Below are 17,499 nucleotides of genomic sequence, written 5' to 3' on the forward strand. Positions count from 1 at the left end.
TAATGTGTTAATCGATGATTGAGATGTGTAGTGTTCATGTAGGTTACCGCCTTCTTTACCAGATGACTTTATTATTTTTTACGCGATCGTCACACTCGACTGTATGCACTTTGAAACAATAAAATGGAATTAGAACAAAAGTGTGAAAATTTTAAGTAGTGATATCTGTATGAGAAAAAAGTATTCATTGTTTGGGAAATAAAGTTAATATTCCTTTTGATCTGGTAAACGAAATTGTCAAGAGCAATCAGTCTTTCCTTTAGAATTGATCGTGGTTATCCTGCATCTTTTCTGTGTGAGCAAACACTACCTCAAGAAAAAGATTACCGATCGTCACTAAACAGTGACATTTTCTGTGGCAGATAGTCTAAGAATATTTTATCCTAGCAGAGATTATTTTATATTAACATATCTCATTCTGGGATTAATATAACAGATCAGTGAAGAGTGTGTAACGGTGCAGAAACGATTAACACACTGTGTCGCTTACATACATGAAAAATGAATATAGTAGCAGTAGCGAAGATCACAAAGGGTTTTGTATAATAATCAAAAGACTGATGGCACTATAACGTACGCACAAAAAAAAATGAATTGTCATGATAAAGAAAACTGGGAAATAGCACAACATCCTAAGAAATGGCGACGGAGTAATTTCGATGCAAAGATTATAAATACTTAGAGTCAATACCCGATGATGATATACGAATTGTTAGCAGGTTACCAGTCTGGAAACAAATACTTTAATATATCTGAAATTCATGTATGTGAGTGCATTGTGTTGCATTCTCGAGACTGTACATTTACATTGATTTCAACAAATATCTGTGCTAATAAAATTTCATTTGCACAGGAAGGTCGTGTTTGAAACTACTCAGTAAACGATCTTACTTGCTAGACCCTAACGTGCCTTGTGACAGATACATTAATAATTACTGAATGACATCACATAAGCTACCAGCCAATAAAGAAGAATGTGGAATGTTCAGTGGAATTAGGAAGCAATTGATATAAGTATATGACTTGGAAAACTATGCAGCAAAACATGCGATTACGAATGTGTGGTAAGCAGGGTGATTGACTGGTTTAAAAACAAACATTTTATAAACGATTGGGGGTCAGGAAATATACAACATATACTACTAAATTGCGGCTCTTGCGTGAATCGTGTAACAAACACTACTCCAAACTTGCACCGTCATTCCCTTATCTCGTCAAACCCCTGGGTCCTTTTCCTCTTGGATTTCGCATGAATAAATTTAACACAGATACAAGTGTTCATATTAATTTACACATACCAAGTGTGTAGACAGAATAAGACTTCGTACAGAAATATGAACTGGCAAAATATTTAACAAATTGTTCAAGTTATACAACCCGTGTAGAGCTTTTGTATCCCTGTTATATTTTAATATCCATTTTATCGTCAGTAACCAGTGCATGGGACTAAAGGAAATAAATGTTATGTACCAGGCTGTTTTTCTATGAAGATACCTGAGCGATTTTGAATCTATAGATCGTACCTAAAGTGCATACAATGTGCGAAATTAAGGCACGCGTTCTTCCACAATATCTACACTGTTCTCTATACTAAGCTCAAATTTGCAAATAGTTTTTACTTACATGCCACGTTTATCTCTAGCACCACGTAGAAGTCCTTGTTACAACTGACCGACAAAACTAATTACACGGCTCGGTATCTATCATATTGACCTGTTGTTCATCAAGATAAGCATAGACATTTTCGCCACTGCACATTTCTGCTGCTTGTACAACATATTCTAAACCAATCCACTCAGTCATATCCCGATTCTCACCCCAACACCCTGACACTCACCTATAACATTAAACACCTAACATGTATGACACATCTTCATAAGGTGATTGGATAAATGAAGTTTAATCAGATTTTTCGAATGTCAGCATTATTGACTTCTTTTTTCAATGAACCTTCGACACCCCATCCACTTCGCAAAATTCAGCGGTACTGTTGCCAAGGGCAAGATACACATAAAGTTTCGTAAAATTCCATCCAGCGGTTTTGGATGAGTTTTGATAACGTACAGTGTGAAGATGATATCACAATATATATCCTACAATTTATACAACAGAGTGGGGATCGTGAAACTGATGACAAAACAAAACTCGTTCACAATTTGACGTCATAGACCTGAGAAAAATATATGAGTTTGGTCTTCATTGTTTTAAAGGATTATTAATAATATCAGACCCATATCACTGAAACCACATATCAACATGGCATGCACTAAAGGTGCCCAAGACTTTGCGAGACTATCTTCTGAACTTTTGGGAGCCCTGGGAAGACAGCACATTGTGATATAGATAAAGGTATATCGACCTAATAACTGACACTATATTTCTTTATTATTTACTTTCATGCATTGGAAATAATACAACACGTTTACACATTTTCATATTCTCTTGATATTAATAAAGTTTTCTTTCTTGTCATTCGATACGCATACTATTTTAAATTAGACTATCATCGAATATGGATTATCATATACACGTTTATTATTCAAAAACAACACTTTTACAGCTCGTTGCATATCCTATCCATGCCACGTAGTTTTGCTCAGTGTATGAGCGTTTTGTTCAATACAATGTAGACACACTCATTTAAGTCTATTTCTGTCTATTTATTTACCTATTTAATTAACCATCCTGTCCCTATGGTTAAGTTAATTATAAATATTTCCCTATAGTTAAGTCGATTACAAATATGTTACTATGGATGAGTCGGTTACAAATATGTCCCTATGGTTAAATCGGTTAAAAGTATGCCCCTACGGCTACGTCGATTACAACTGTCCCTATGGTTAAGTAGGTTAAAAATATGTCCCTACGGCTAAGTCGATTACAAATATGTCCCTATGGTTGAGTCGGTTAAAAGTATGTCCCTGTGGTTAAGTCGGTTAAAAGTATGTCCCTACGGCTAAGTCGATTACAAATCTGTTCCCATGATTAAATCAATTACAAATCTGTCCCATGGTTAAATCGATTCATTTATTTATAATGTTGTTCTGAAGCTTCGTCATGCTTTCTATACTGTGACAACGGTGTCAGATAAGTTTGTGATAGTCGATTCTTTTTAATGCTAAACGTTTGTGATAGTCGATTCTTTTTAATGCTAAACGTGTAGAAAATATTTACTGAAGGTATGCTTCTGGCAGTGTGGTAAATGATAATATTTCGATTTAGTTTCAGCCGTCGGAAACATTTCCGATATACAGTACTTTTCTGCACCTGTGTCATTCTTTAGTCTATTCCGGTTCTGCGACAAGATGACAGTCGGTTTTAAAGTTATTTGAACTTTTAAGAGTTGAGATAAAGTTGGATTTAATTTGATTTTGTTTGAAAACATACACGTCCTAGTATATACGGTAGGGTTTTGATTATAGGTTCGTCATACGTAGCGAGTCATTTATGGGTATTTTGTGTAGCGAAAACAGGTGTTTCTAAGGGTTGGTTGTGCTAATCTACCATCTTTTTAAAAATATTGTTCCACGTATATCTTCATAACCTGAAGTTATCTTTAATATTTACTACATAGTTTAACATCGTTGTTCGTTTGAATTTTTATTCATTTACAAAATGTACTTTATTGCAACAATGTATTGTTAATAAACTAGATGCGACACATTAACGACACAACTATATCCATCATTGTGTCATTCATTGTAAAAATGTTTGACGCGAATTCTTATAAATTAATTGGCTGCGTCTTGAAAACTGCTCATTAGATTCAAACAATATGTGACTTTATACTTCATTTCACTAAAGTATGGTATGTTATTTCAAGGCACAAATGAAAAAAGAGTTTATTTTCCTTTAATCCAACAGGAGTTGGAGGCAAGACATGCATACGAAACTGTCGTTGCAAAGTGTAGTTTTAGGCAATATATTGCATGTTCATCTCTCGGTATAATACCACAGTCAGTAAAATTTAGAGAGGATCAAGGCAAATATACAGTGCATGTATCTATCTTTTCAAATACCTTTCTGTTATTTGCCAAATATAAATTTTGACTGAACTTTCACAAAGTTAATACCAAAACCTGCTCTAATCTTATTTCATTTACAATCGATACAATTATCTTTTTAAGCCTTCAATCAGGTATTATTTCAAAAAGTATATAATTTTTAATGTATTTCTTCAAAATCTAAATTCCATATCAATACTACCAAGGATAATACGAGAGATCTCAAAAAAATCCCATATCAAAATGTAGAATGCATTATTTCCTCTCTAGATGTGTTGATTGGGTTTGTGGGTGTTCAAATGGAAAAAATGTTTTATAGAGAAGAACTAAAGGTGGCTGTATACATTGATCATGATGAATTTCTGACACGCTTGCCCTATTAAAAAAAAAACACATCACAAGCACATCAAATGATGTATATTGCCTTCATTAATCAACCTTCACTTATCTCTGCAAGAATGAAAATATATATATTCGTGGTTATGCCGTTTCTGTAATATATTATTTTCGGTACACTTCCCATTGACCTACTCATTTTAATTAAAATTAATGTAACCGGTCTTATTTGTTCATTGTACAATTTATGTCCGTTTCGGTTTTTCTACACTACATGCGATTTCGTAATTGCAGCTTTGTTTAATTACGTCAGGGACCTTTATATAAAAGGGAAATAAAAACTTCGTCCAGTCTCATCTACATACTGCGAATGCAAATGTTGTCAATGCGAAAATGAACTTGTGGCAACTGCCAACATCCGGTTATTTTGACAACTGTTTTTTTTGCGGGAGGGGGGGAGTTTGTTTTGGGGTTTTTTTTGTATTTGGTTTTTTACAGCAATTGACATATAAACGAAATAGAAATGCTTCTGTGTTTGATCTTTTGTTGATGGTTTTCGATTTTAAAAAAAATTAAAACATCGTTGTGTATTTTACTGTTTATGAGAGCATTATGACGTCAAGTGTTCAAGTCTTTTGTTTGCGCGTTTTTTCTTACAAGATATATGTTTTGATAAATTATATAGTTTTAATACGAGCTGCATTTTGCCAAAGGTGTATACTTGTTTCAAAGGAAGGAAATAACCATCACGCATTTCTAATGTCACAATCTGTCATATGATACAGATATTGTTCTCGATGAATTATTAAGAGAATATAGCGAGGACGACTAAATTTTAAGTGACATGTCTGACAATGATGACTTCAAATGTTTGAGAAAACGACGGAATATGGAAAATACTGGTGATACTAAAACACAAAACTTAAGGAAAGGTTATAAATTGACATAGAGCTATGGAAAATGTAGGTGATACTAGGACAAACAACGTTAGGAAGGGTTATTCATGTCATTCTTGTAAAAGCAAATGTGGGAGATATTTGAACGCGGAATGTAAAGAAGGATTATAAATGGCATACATATATGGAAAATACGGGTGATGTTTGAACATGAAACATATGGAAGAGATATAAATGCTCTTCACGTGGGAAAATTCTGGAAACGATGTATCGGGTGTTTTATGACGCGTGTAAGCAACATGGGTTAAATGTAGGAGTAAATGATCAAAACTTATCAGAGAAAAGCGGTCCAAACCAGAACAAGTATGGATTTAATTTTCAGGTTTTTTTTGGGGTTTTGTTTTTTTCAAAAAGAACTTCTTTTCTTAAATATTAATATTAGATTTAACACTTAAAAACAGTGGAAGATCCTTTACTCAAGTAAAACTAGGAGGTAAACAAAACATCAGTACTTGCGGGGAATGCTCAAAAGTTTCTGGGCGTTTCATTTTTTCAAAGATATTTATTTAGTTTATTTAACGTTAACATTGATTCTGGAAACGATGTATCGGGTGTTTTATGACGCGTGTAAGCAACATGGGTTAAATGTAGGAGTAAATGATCAAAACTTATCAGAGAAAAGCGGTCCAAACCAGAACAAGTATGGATTTAATTTTCAGGTTTTTTTTGGGGTTTTGTTTTTTTCAAAAAGAACTTCTTTTCTTAAATATTAATATTAGATTTAACACTTAAAAACAGTGGAAGATCCTTTACTCAAGTAAAACTAGGAGGTAAACAAAACATCAGTACTTGCGGGGAATGCTCAAAAGTTTCTGGGCGTTTCATTTTTTCAAAGATATTTATTTAGTTTATTTAACGTTAACATTGATTATGGACCGAAAACAACTTTTCAGGCATTTTTACAATTCTCGTGCTTATTGTTTGTTAAAACAAAGGTTTATATCTATTTTCAGGGAAAGATCTCTCGTAGAGTTGTCTATAAACAGAATTCTGCAACTTATTTATGAGGATAGTATTCGATATTATTTTCTCAGGAGCCAGGTTTCCTTTCTAAGGACACGCCGAAGCACAACGACCCGGCCTGTCCTCGCGTAGAAATGAAATCTAAATATTTTGATTACGAGTCATATATATATATATATATATATATATATATATATATATATATATATATATATATATATATATATATATATATATATATATATATATATCGGTAGATACAGTGATTGCTTTCAATATGAAATGAGAGAGAGAGAGAGTTGTGTAAATAAATACTTAACATGCTACATTACAACATATATCCCTCTGTGTGTGTATGTGTGTGTGTGTGTGTGTGTAAAAACGGAATTGAGAATCGGCTTAAATATATGTGCGTTGCTAGGTGCGTAATATAGATGCAACTGAGACAAAGACATATCAAATGTGCAAAAAAACAAATTTGCCTGTGTACTGGAACAAGGTTTACTAACAATATTCAGTATCTACTGTATGTTTTAGTGCCTGGAAGATACTTTTTACCACATCTGTCAAAATAAATCAATTCATTCAAGTAGTTTCATTGGTAGCATCTCACAAGAGAAATGCTTTATAGCCTATTCTTGCTTATACTCATTCTAAGTTTGATCACAGACATGTTAGTTCGGCTTATGAAGTTTTAAATATATTTATTTAGCTGCAATTGTGATAATGAAATTTTGTATGTCATGGTTAGTTCGTTCATTTTATTCTTAGCAGACTAATTTGAAAAAGTGGCAGAAAGCCAATGCAAAAAGCTAACGAATATTTAGCATTTTATCCAAATAAATAAAAATGTGTTCCTTTTTTCAAAACATATTTAGAAGAATGTAATTTCGATCAGTATCTTTCTAAATAATTGATCCATTAGGATTTTAAGACTGAATATATCACAGGATTACAAGTACAGAGTGAGGCAAATTAGAAGAAGTAGGTCTTTCATTTGTTAGAACTAGACTTCTCTATTTACGGTTTCGAATGTTTCATCATTTCCACCTCCACATATAAGTGAATAGAGATTTAGTGGAACATGTCTTCTGTATTTACAGTAGTCATTGTTTCAACAGTTCCAAATCCTTCGTATACGAATAGTATTCAGTAGTATCAAGAATAGTGCTCATATTATCCCTATCTACCATGGAACGATTATAAACATATCCAACTTTACCAAAGTTAGAAATCACACCTTCCATAGTGATGGAATAAGTAATTCATTTGCACAAATTCGGTACTGTCGCCCATAATTACAACTGTACAATTGGGACTTTGAGTTTTAAGATGGACATAGGGTATCAATAGTGTATCAGAACTACAATTCGAATCATCAGCCTAATACAATCCCGCTTTTGATATATGGTAATAGGATGAAGGGGATCGGGGACATGTCACAAGAGACGGTGAATAAAATGTTTTTTTATGTTAACTAATGTAATTTCTGACACCCTAATTGCTTTAATCTCACACAAAGTGCAAACCGTTAATATAATAAAAGACCTCAAGTACACAAATAATAAACCACACAAAAGACCTAAAATACAAATAGACCCAACACAAATACCCAAACCACACAAAGACCTAAACAAAACAGAGACCTAAACTAAACAAAGACCAAAACCACACAAAGACCTAAACTACACACAGACCTGAACAACACAAAGACCTAAACTACACACAGACCTGAACAACACAAAGATCTAAACAACACAAATACCCAAAACCAAACAAAGACCTAAACTTCATAGAGATCCAAGCAACACAAAGAACTAAACTACACAGAGATCAGTAGTGAAGTGGGGCGGTGTAGGCTCAATGGGAATTAGCATTAAAAAACACCTTGGGGTAATCTAGCCTCAATGGGAAATTTAACATTACGGAAAAGCGTGGGGTAATCTAGCCTGAAGGGAATTTAACATGGGAAAAAATCTTGGGCATGTTGAGCCTCAAGGGGAATTTAACATGGGAAAAAATCTTGGGCATGTTGAGCCTCAAGGGAATTTTTAAAAAATTTTTAAAAAATAAATAAATAAAATTAGGGTAGGCAATTGAAAGTCTATCTCTTTTCGAGAGATTGGAGTGGCCCTGAAAAGGGCCTTTGGGTTTCTTCTACTTCTTCTTCTAACACCTCCACTTCTTCAACCATCTTCTCACTTTTGTCACTATTCCTGTCTTCTTTTTCTCCTTTACTGGCATCCAGTCAGGATGGCCTAGAGCTCTAAACTTTTCCTGAACTTTTATTCAATTCTGATTCAGCCTCTCAAACTGCCTGTTTCTTTTTGTTTTCCTCATCCTTTCTTTCTTTACTCCATGTCTCCTTTATCTTCTTTACTTCTTCCACCATTACTTTTCTTATTAATTCTTCAGCTTTCCTCAGCTTTTCCAGACCTCTTTTGACAAAGGGCCAATCTAACCATCTCACCATTCCTTCCAAAAAGCACCTTACTTCTACAACATTATCCAAGGCCTCTTTTAACATTCCAATTTTGACATATTCAGGATTAATAAACCCTCTCAACTTCTTCACTTCTTCTTCAATTAACTCCTCTATCTTCTCCCTGGCTACTTTTAGTTTGTTAGCAAATCCAGACTGTTTCTTATCCTCCATTCTCTTTCAATTCTTTCCACTACATATTCACTATCATCCAGTAGTATGTTTCCTTTAAGTTGTTGAACAGGTCAAATACAGCTACCATTTTCTTTCCGTTATTCCGTAGAATGGTGCGAACGACGAACACTGTGGGTTCTTATAGTTAAAGCGCGGACATGATGGAAAACATCCCCCTAAAACAAAAGTTATATTACCTAGATCATAAGCAAACAACGCGCGGACATGATGGAAAATATCCCTTACTTTTCTCATTTCATATTATCTACTATCCACATACGTGAAGCATCAATAAACAAACCCCAAATCTACTATCCACACACGCAAAGCATTCAAAATTAAACCCAAATCTACTATCCACACAAACCAACTTAAGCTCTTACAAAACCCAATAATCTACTATCCACACAAACGTACGTGAGCGCTTGCAAACACAAACACATACACTCACACTAGGAAAAAAAGAGTCAGTGTTTATATTCACACTACTCTACATACACACACTGGCAAATCGATTGTTATTTCTTTTCTAAAGGTTTGGGTAGCCCTGAAAAGGGCTGTTTGTTTTGAACTCCAGGGCACCTGGTTAATGGTTGCACCTTCCAGGCCTGGCACCACACACACATCTCCTACTCCAATCTCCTTTCACTCTTTTTTGGGGGAGAGCAGAGGCGGAATGAGTGGCTTCAGAATCCCAATCTTCTGTCTCTGGGATTCTGAAATTTCCTTCATGTGTCTGTGTTACAGCCATTCCCCTCTCCTTTTCCTCCTCTTCTCTTTTTCTTCTCTCCTCCTCTTCTTTCTTTCTTCTCTCCTCCTCTTTCATCCTTCCCTCTTCGACGATGGCCTCCGCGGCCAGTTCGTTTAGTATGAGCCTGGCATATTCCAGGTGCATATGAAGTTCTAACAGTTTCGCTAGCCTTCTACTCATTCTCTAGTGTTGATCAATCAACAAGGGTAGCTAGACTGCCGAGCGATTTTCAATTTATATCTAAAGCGCGGACGTGAACGAAAACATCCGATAAACCCAAAACTTATATGACCAAACAACGCGCGGACCTAAAAGAAACACTCACTTTTTTATACTACCCATCACTATTCTAAAAATTTTTACAAGCAATTTAAATAAATATTATACTATTCACATATGCAAAGCAATCAAATCAAAACCAAAATCTACTCTCCACACACCTCAAACAGCAAAAAAACATTATCATTATCTACTATGCACACAAACGTACTTGATCGCTTACAATCACAAACATATACAATCACACCAGAAAAAGAGTCAGTGTTTATATTTACACTACTCTACATACACACATTGGCAAATCGATTGTTATTTCTTTTCTAGAGATTGGGTAGCCCTGAAAAGGGCTGTTTTTTGTTTGCTAGGGCGATCTTTTATATTCTAAGAATGCGACGTCCTCTGACGATAGACTGTCTGACGATAGGTCTGCATCTTCGGAAAGAGAAGAAGAACTCTTTGCTGTCGATACGACAGTCGACAAAGCCTCTGTCAGGTTCAGGTTGCTGCTGCTGCTGTTGTTGTTGCTGTTGCTGCTCTCTCTGCTGTTTCTGAAGTCTGTATTTTTCTGTCCATTCTTCTTTCTCCCTGTTCATTTCTTCTCTAAAGAGCTCTTCTATCAGGTCTTCAGTGACTTTTAACATTCTCACATTCTCTATCTCTTCTGGCTTCGGTATCAGACTGTGTCTGACCCTATGCAAATTCACGTAGGCTTCGTTTAGCTTAGCTAGTCTGGAGCACATCTTCGTAGGAGGATGAGTGACAATGGATGGTTAGACTGGAGGCTACCCCCGGCTTTAAAGTCAAAGCGCGGACGTGAAGGAAAACATCCCTCTACGGTTTTCGAGCCGGAACGTTCAATGAGTGTTATGAGAGGGATAGTACGAAGTCAAAGAGCATGAATCAAGATTCCTATAGCCAAACAAACCACAAAGGCATTTTTTCAAAACACAACATTTTTTTATTCAAAATCACTTAACACTAACAAACAACTATAACATTTTTAACAATAATCAAACAATATAACATCAAATATTTTTTTTTCAAATACCAAACATTTTTTTCAACTAACACATTATTTTGGACAGGGCTGACAACGTTGTGAATGAAATTGTGATTTCCACTGTTGGAAGTCATTAGGCCATTGATGGACACTACGTTTCCTAGCTTGAGACAAAAGATAAGCATAATGGTCACAAAACCATCGATCTACTTTCACATCGTTTCTAGAAGAAGAACGAGGATAAAAATGAGTTACTAAATGTTCTAAGGAATAGCCCAGGCTGCGATGATGCAGAAAATACACACAATATTGTCCACATACCAAGGAATCTGTGCCTTGTAATTTCACATTATTGAATCGGGTGGTCTGAGCATTTCTTTTCATAAAGTCAATGATATCGTCATCCAAAGGGGGCAATCCATACGAATCGAAATATTCCATACATCCTTCTTGAGGAAAGTAGACGGCTACCCAGTGGGTTCTTGGGAGATGACTGTCGTCCGTGTTGATCACATAAGCTTGATGGTCTTGAGGTTTGCGATGAGGGAGTTCATCTTTAGCACAGAGGACAGGATTCCAAGAAGCAGTGTACGAACTGTGGTTCAAAAGATAAAAAAGTTCCCAGGTATCCATTTTTTGTGTGTTTTTTTTTTCTTCTTCACAGGTAATGATAAGTGACCAATTCGATCCTGACTTTTTGCTTGAAAATGTCTGACAAGTAAAAGGCGTTTTGCTCCGACTTCTTATTCTGGTCAAAGAGAGATACGATGCGTCGGCGCTCCAGAGACGTTAATGGAGGAGAAGAATGTTTATCCAAGCCTTTATACCACTCGTTCAACACGAATTCTATCTCGATGTGACCCCAAGCTTTGTCCAGATATTCGTCAAATTTTTCTTCTTCACTCAACATCAGACATTTGTCGTGTTGAATTTGACTGGGATGATCGTTGTGACATCCATAGCACTCTTCCTTGATCAATTCATTCATTACATCTGCCAGGAATGTAGCAAAACAGGAGACTAAATGGGCTTCTTGTTCTGGCCACCTTGACTTCATCATGATAACTTCTTCGTCTTGGGATTCTTCTTTTTCTTCTTCTTCCATGGTCTCCTCACATTCCATGTCCAAAGTTTCTCCACTAGGTAAAGAGGGATAACAGTCTTCCATAGCTTCTGATAATCTAGAATGACTTCTCTCAAACTGTTGATTTCTATGGTATTATCAAATTCTGCATACAGGATGACGTTTACTGTGTTGTCCGGTGGGTCTGCAAACTGAAGTTGCACACGAATATGGCCAGATTTTATAGGGTGGAAATGTCCCTCGTCACTGCCCTGGTCAGGGGTGAAATCGAAAGCCCACAAAGCATAGCCTTCTGCATAATCGTCGTACGTAATACCGTGACTGATGTTGGTTCCTAACTGACCGGTGGCTTCGTACAGGGACAAGTAAGACCTCAAGTAATTCTTCTTCTTAAAGTCAGGTTCGAAATGTCTGGTACACAAGGTCTTGCCATCGCGACTGACTTCGATTTTCTTCACGTTGAAGTGTTGAAAGTTGAAAGGATTTTGATCGAAGTCTCCGTTGAAGGGTTCATTGTTGACCATACCAAGGATTAAACGCCTGGGTAACTGTCCTTGAAACAGATGATCTTCGATAATGGAATGATGGTGAGCGGGAATGGTGAACGTTTTCACTTCCACGCGTCGTATCGGATACTTGGCGGTCGTTCTGCTCAACGTGTTACTGATGTCGTTTCCCACTTTAGGTAACACTTCCACGCGTCGTACGTAGAGTTTGGCCTCCTCGATTTTGCTTTTGGGATTGCCAGTACTACTAATAGCAGCACTATCAGCCAACAAACGGAAAGCGGTACTGCTGAGATTCAGTCTCAAGGGGACATTTAAACCGTTCAGCAAATATTTCTCTTGCAACCACATGTCCAAATGCAAACGATCCATCAGTTCTAGACTCTGTCCATCTTTGATTTTGTTTCGTCTTTCCTCAAAGCCGTCATTGTCTTTACTTATTATGTCAAACTTGGTCGCTTCGTCAGGTTCCCATAACACAAAGGCATTGAGATGAGTATTCTTGGCGTCTATTCCGTACGTCAAGAGATTTTCCAGGTAGGCACGGTAAGGGTAAGTATCCATGCTGCTGCTGACCAGTTTGTTATTCAAGTACAAGTCCACTGAGCTGAGCAAGGAATGCATGAAATTGTTGACGGGAGCTACATTCTCAGTGGCTTCTATTCCACCATTATCCTTATCTAGAACTTTGACTTTCAATTCCAAGTAACTGCTATTCAGATCGATGTAATCGTCGGGCTGTCCTTTGATTTCAAACTCGATGGGAGCGGAATCTGTCAATGAGGAGACAGGGTGAAATTCCACCCACTGGGATTCTTGCATCGTCATCATGGTAGGTAGCATGGCAAACAGATCCAGCTCCGACTTGGTACAAGCGAAAGACTCTCGGTGCATCATTTTTTTCTGTTTCTCAATAATCGAAAACGTCTAAGTCTCGGACGGTTCTTCTTTTCTTTGTCTTTCTAGCTTTAGAAGTGTGAAGTCTGGTGAAAGGGTGTTTCTTCGTCGTCTCTTTCTGCCTTGTCCTTGCTGAATGCCTGACTCGGTAGCGTGCAGGGCATTTATGGTGTTTCTCGTTTTCTCAAAAGGTCTTTACCCGTTTGCAGCAAGACATTTTTGCCTGCCATCATGAAGGCTTCTTTGGGATATTGTTTGTCGATGATGACATTTTGGAGAAATTCTTTGCCTTGCGTCAGTGCCGCATCTTTCAAGGCGTGCAATCCGCGTGTCACCATCGGTTTCAAGACTGGGGCCACCGAACGAAAGGCCGATTTTAACATATCTCCTAAACCGTGTCCTCGCTGTCGAGCAACCCCTCGGTACACTGGATACATGACTTACGAATCGTGAGAGAACCGTTTTCTAAAATGGAGTTTCACCGTGACTTTCCCTTTGGTGAATGGAATCTTTTGTCCTAGATCTCCTTTTATAGCAATGTTGACCGTGTCCAAATAAGACTTACTGACAGGCAAATAGTGAGGATGTACACATTCGCGGTGGACGTGGCAGGTGTTTCCACCTTCCTGGTCATTGGTTGTGGCACTATCCACTTTGAAAGGAATGACACTCAGTAACGGCACGGAGGTGTGTCCCACAACGTTATACTCCACCACATCGGAGTACACAAAGATCAAATTCAGTCCTTGGTTCAGTTCTACAGGGAATCGAAAAAAACTTGTAAAATTCCGTATTGCTGTTGATCTTCGGTTTACAATTTGGAGCCATTTTCGTGTCTCCACCTAAAATATCAAACAAGTCACGATTAAAACTGATGGACAACGTTTGGGTATCCTGAAATTTCATCGGTAAGCGACGAGCCACTTTATGGTACTCCAGGGTGACACTTTTTTTGATTTTGTTCAGGGCTTTGCCAAAGGCTGACTCGAACGTGGAAGCAATGGTATCCACCAAATGTTGGCCACTAAAATAAAACCCTGACGGAATCTTCAAGGTGTAGATACTGAAGGGTGGATTGTTGGATGGCCTTGTGTCCCTTGAAAACCCGATGTCATTCATGGTTTGTTGCAATTGTTCGTTCAGGATTTCGACCTCAAAAGTGTTTTGCTTTCAGTGATATTTTGGATTTGTGTAGGGTGAATCATTTCCACTAAAACCACTTCCCAATGGTCTTCGTGATCTAATTGGATGGCCTAAGGTAATTTGGCCGTGTAACAGCACAACGTGTTGTGGGGAAACACCTCCATGGAACTGTCACTGGGTAAGGTTAAGTAAAATTGGTTTTGGTGATTCCAGAGTTCTGTGACTGTCCGAGGGGTTACTGGACGTCAGAGGCGTATCTCCGCCCAAAATGGGGATGTTGTTGTTGGGATGGTGACTGGCACTGGCACTGGACACAAGGTTCCCGTGGTTCCCGTTGGAAGAGAATTTCAGGGAGGGATTGGGAAGCAGGTAACCGATGCAACTGCTCAATAAAATGGTCCGCAATTGTTTGTCTCCTTGTTGCAAACTCAGATTGGCAATGGCTGCCCCGATGACACAATACACCACAAAGATTTGGTAGAAAAAGACGATTTGCGTTTTAGGCACACGTTCTCCACACCACACCCACAAGGGTTGTTTTTGTAAATCTTGCAGAGAAGAACTGGGTGAAGGAGTGGTAGCAGTAGTAGCTGTGTCTGTGTGAAAGGGCATGATGGTCACTTCTTTTTATAGTCGATGACTTGCGAAGCGTCGATCCAAGAATCAAAACTGGGTGGATATCCTTTCCAACGTACATTGACTTCTTTGACACGTTGTTTGCCCACTTTACGGATTCTGCATTCGAGAATGCTTTCGATGTCGTACACGTCGTCTTCTTTTTTGGTGACACGTTGTAACTCGAGCAAATAAAACGTTCCTTTCAGCACTTCTCCGTTCATGTCTTCCAATTTATAGACGGTAGGATGACGGCCATGCACTCGTCCAGTGACACGAAACAATTCGGTCGTCCAGTTAGGTAAGTAACCTTTGTCGAAAGTGCGTTTGGTTTTGCCAATGCGTCCCCAATCTCCTACGACCAACACTCCACTTTTCTTGGGGACAGCCCTCGTCGGGGACGTACCAAACAGGCGCTCAAACACCAGCACTTCGTTCTCGGGAGTCACTTCTTGCGGGGCACGTCCAATGCTTCGATGGTAAGATTGGTTGTACGCTTGCACCAGGTGCGGTAAGATGTCGATGTACTTCAGAGTGTGATGATGCGTAAAATATTTCCACATGCGTTCTTTCAAAGTGCGTTGAAAATGTTCCACGATGCTGGCTTTGGTTTCGGGATTCTCGGTGGTAACAAAATGAATGTCACGTTTATTTAATTCTTTTTGGAAAGCTTGGTTCAGAATTTCGGTGCCTTTGTCCGTTTGCCATCGAAGAGGGTGACGACCGCTTTGTTTCAACACTCGTTGCAGGGCTCGCACCAACTCGCTGCTTGATTTGGAAGTCAAGGGTACGACCCAGGCAAATTTGGAAAAGACGTCAATGACACAAAACAAATATTTGTAGCCACGATTGTAGCTGGCCAAATGAGAGACATCGGCTAAATCGGCTTGAAATTGATGATCGATGCCTTCCACTCGGTGGGACTTCTGGAAAACTTGCGTCGAATGGGTTTGTGTAAAGTGTAGGTAGCTTGTTCTTGTAACCATCGTTGTACTTCAGGTAAACAGAGACTTTTCAGTCGAGTTTTGGCAGCACGATACAATTTTTGAACTCCTGCGTAACCTGCAGGATGGGAGGGATCGTAGTAAATGCTGGCTAACACCTTCTCCATTTTTTTTGTGTTAATAAGTCACCAACTCTTCGGTGATGCTACTTTGGGTGGGTCGAAAGGGTGGTTTGGAAATGGATTTACGTGTCCGATGGGCTACGGGAGTAGAAGTCGAAGGTAGTGGTGGTGGAGGTGGCAATGGAATGGCTTTGGTGTTCTTTTCTTTTTTCACTTCTGGTTTCCCTTCTTTCTTTTTCACTTCTGCCGAAGGAGGAGTGGACATCATCTTTTTAACCCAAGCTTTCATTTCTTCTCGTTGGGGTGTGGGGGACGGGGTCAACAAGGATGCTGCAATCTTACTTGAACCGGGATCTGCTGACGGTGTTTGAAAGACTTCTCGTATCTCTTCTTCCTCAGGTCTTCGTGGGGTAACATCTCCGGTGACCCCTGGGGATGGCAGTAGTGGTGGTGGTGGTAGTGATGATGGTGCTGGACTTTTCATCAAGGTCTTAAACTCGTTCAGAGTGGGTAGAGCTGTTTCGTCTAAAGCTTTCTGGTGAAAGAGTTGCAGTCGTTGCAAGAGTTGACCGTACTTTTGCGATTTTTCTGTTTCGGACAAATCTTGGGGATTCCATCAAGGACTGCAATTCGTGTTGTAACTGGGACATCTCGCTCAAATTGGGATTGGGAGGTAAATGCGGGTTGCTTTGTTCTTGCCAACGATGGTATTCCATCCATCGTTTGTAAGGCACTAAAGCTAGTTTTCGTCCTTCCATGGGATGTCAGGATCGATTCCGTGGCTCTTTTTCTTCTTCTTGGAGCTTCGTTTGACTTTTTTCTTGGGGAGAAGTTTGGTAACATTAGGATCCCATCTTAAGAGAGAGCGAACGATGACCCCTTCTAGAGTACGGCTCCCTCCAGGTTTCAAAATGATTTGTTTTTTGGTCTGAGTGTCGATGCGGGGATCGGCCAGTTGGGTCAAAGCGACTTTGTTTCGATCAAAAAAGCGTTTGGTTTGATGAGGAATCTGAATGATCTCTTGTAGTGATTGACGTGCTGTCACCGTGAACCATCGTAAGACTTCTTTGAGACTAGCTTCTAAGACACGAGCTCGTATTTGTGGATTTTTTTTCTCGACTGATGCCATACAAGGCACGAATCAATTTGACGGGAAGATGCGTCTGAAGGGACGTCATGTTCAAACTGTGTGAGACAGACGAAAAGTGTCTGAGGTTTTAATAGATTTTTTTTGTTGAGTGAA

General features: G+C 38.4%; 1 protein-coding gene across 1 annotated transcript in view; it reads right to left on the reverse strand.

The window, feature by feature from the left end:
• Nucleotides 1-1,720, reverse strand: part of LOC149773256 (uncharacterized) — a 58,126-nt gene extending 56,406 nt beyond the window's left edge. The window contains exon 1 of the mRNA XM_089946550.1: nucleotides 1,624-1,720. Coding sequence (XP_089802676.1) covers nucleotides 1,624-1,625 — 2 coding nt within the window. The 5' untranslated portion in view covers nucleotides 1,626-1,720. The remainder of the gene's footprint in view (nucleotides 1-1,623) is intronic.
• Nucleotides 1,721-17,499: the final 15,779 nt, after the last annotated feature.

The sequence above is a fragment of the Sinohyriopsis cumingii genome, unplaced genomic scaffold, assembly GCF_028554795.1.
Source record: "Sinohyriopsis cumingii isolate HCF-2022 unplaced genomic scaffold, ASM2855479v2 utg000741l, whole genome shotgun sequence".
NCBI lineage: Eukaryota > Metazoa > Mollusca > Bivalvia > Unionida > Unionidae > Sinohyriopsis > Sinohyriopsis cumingii.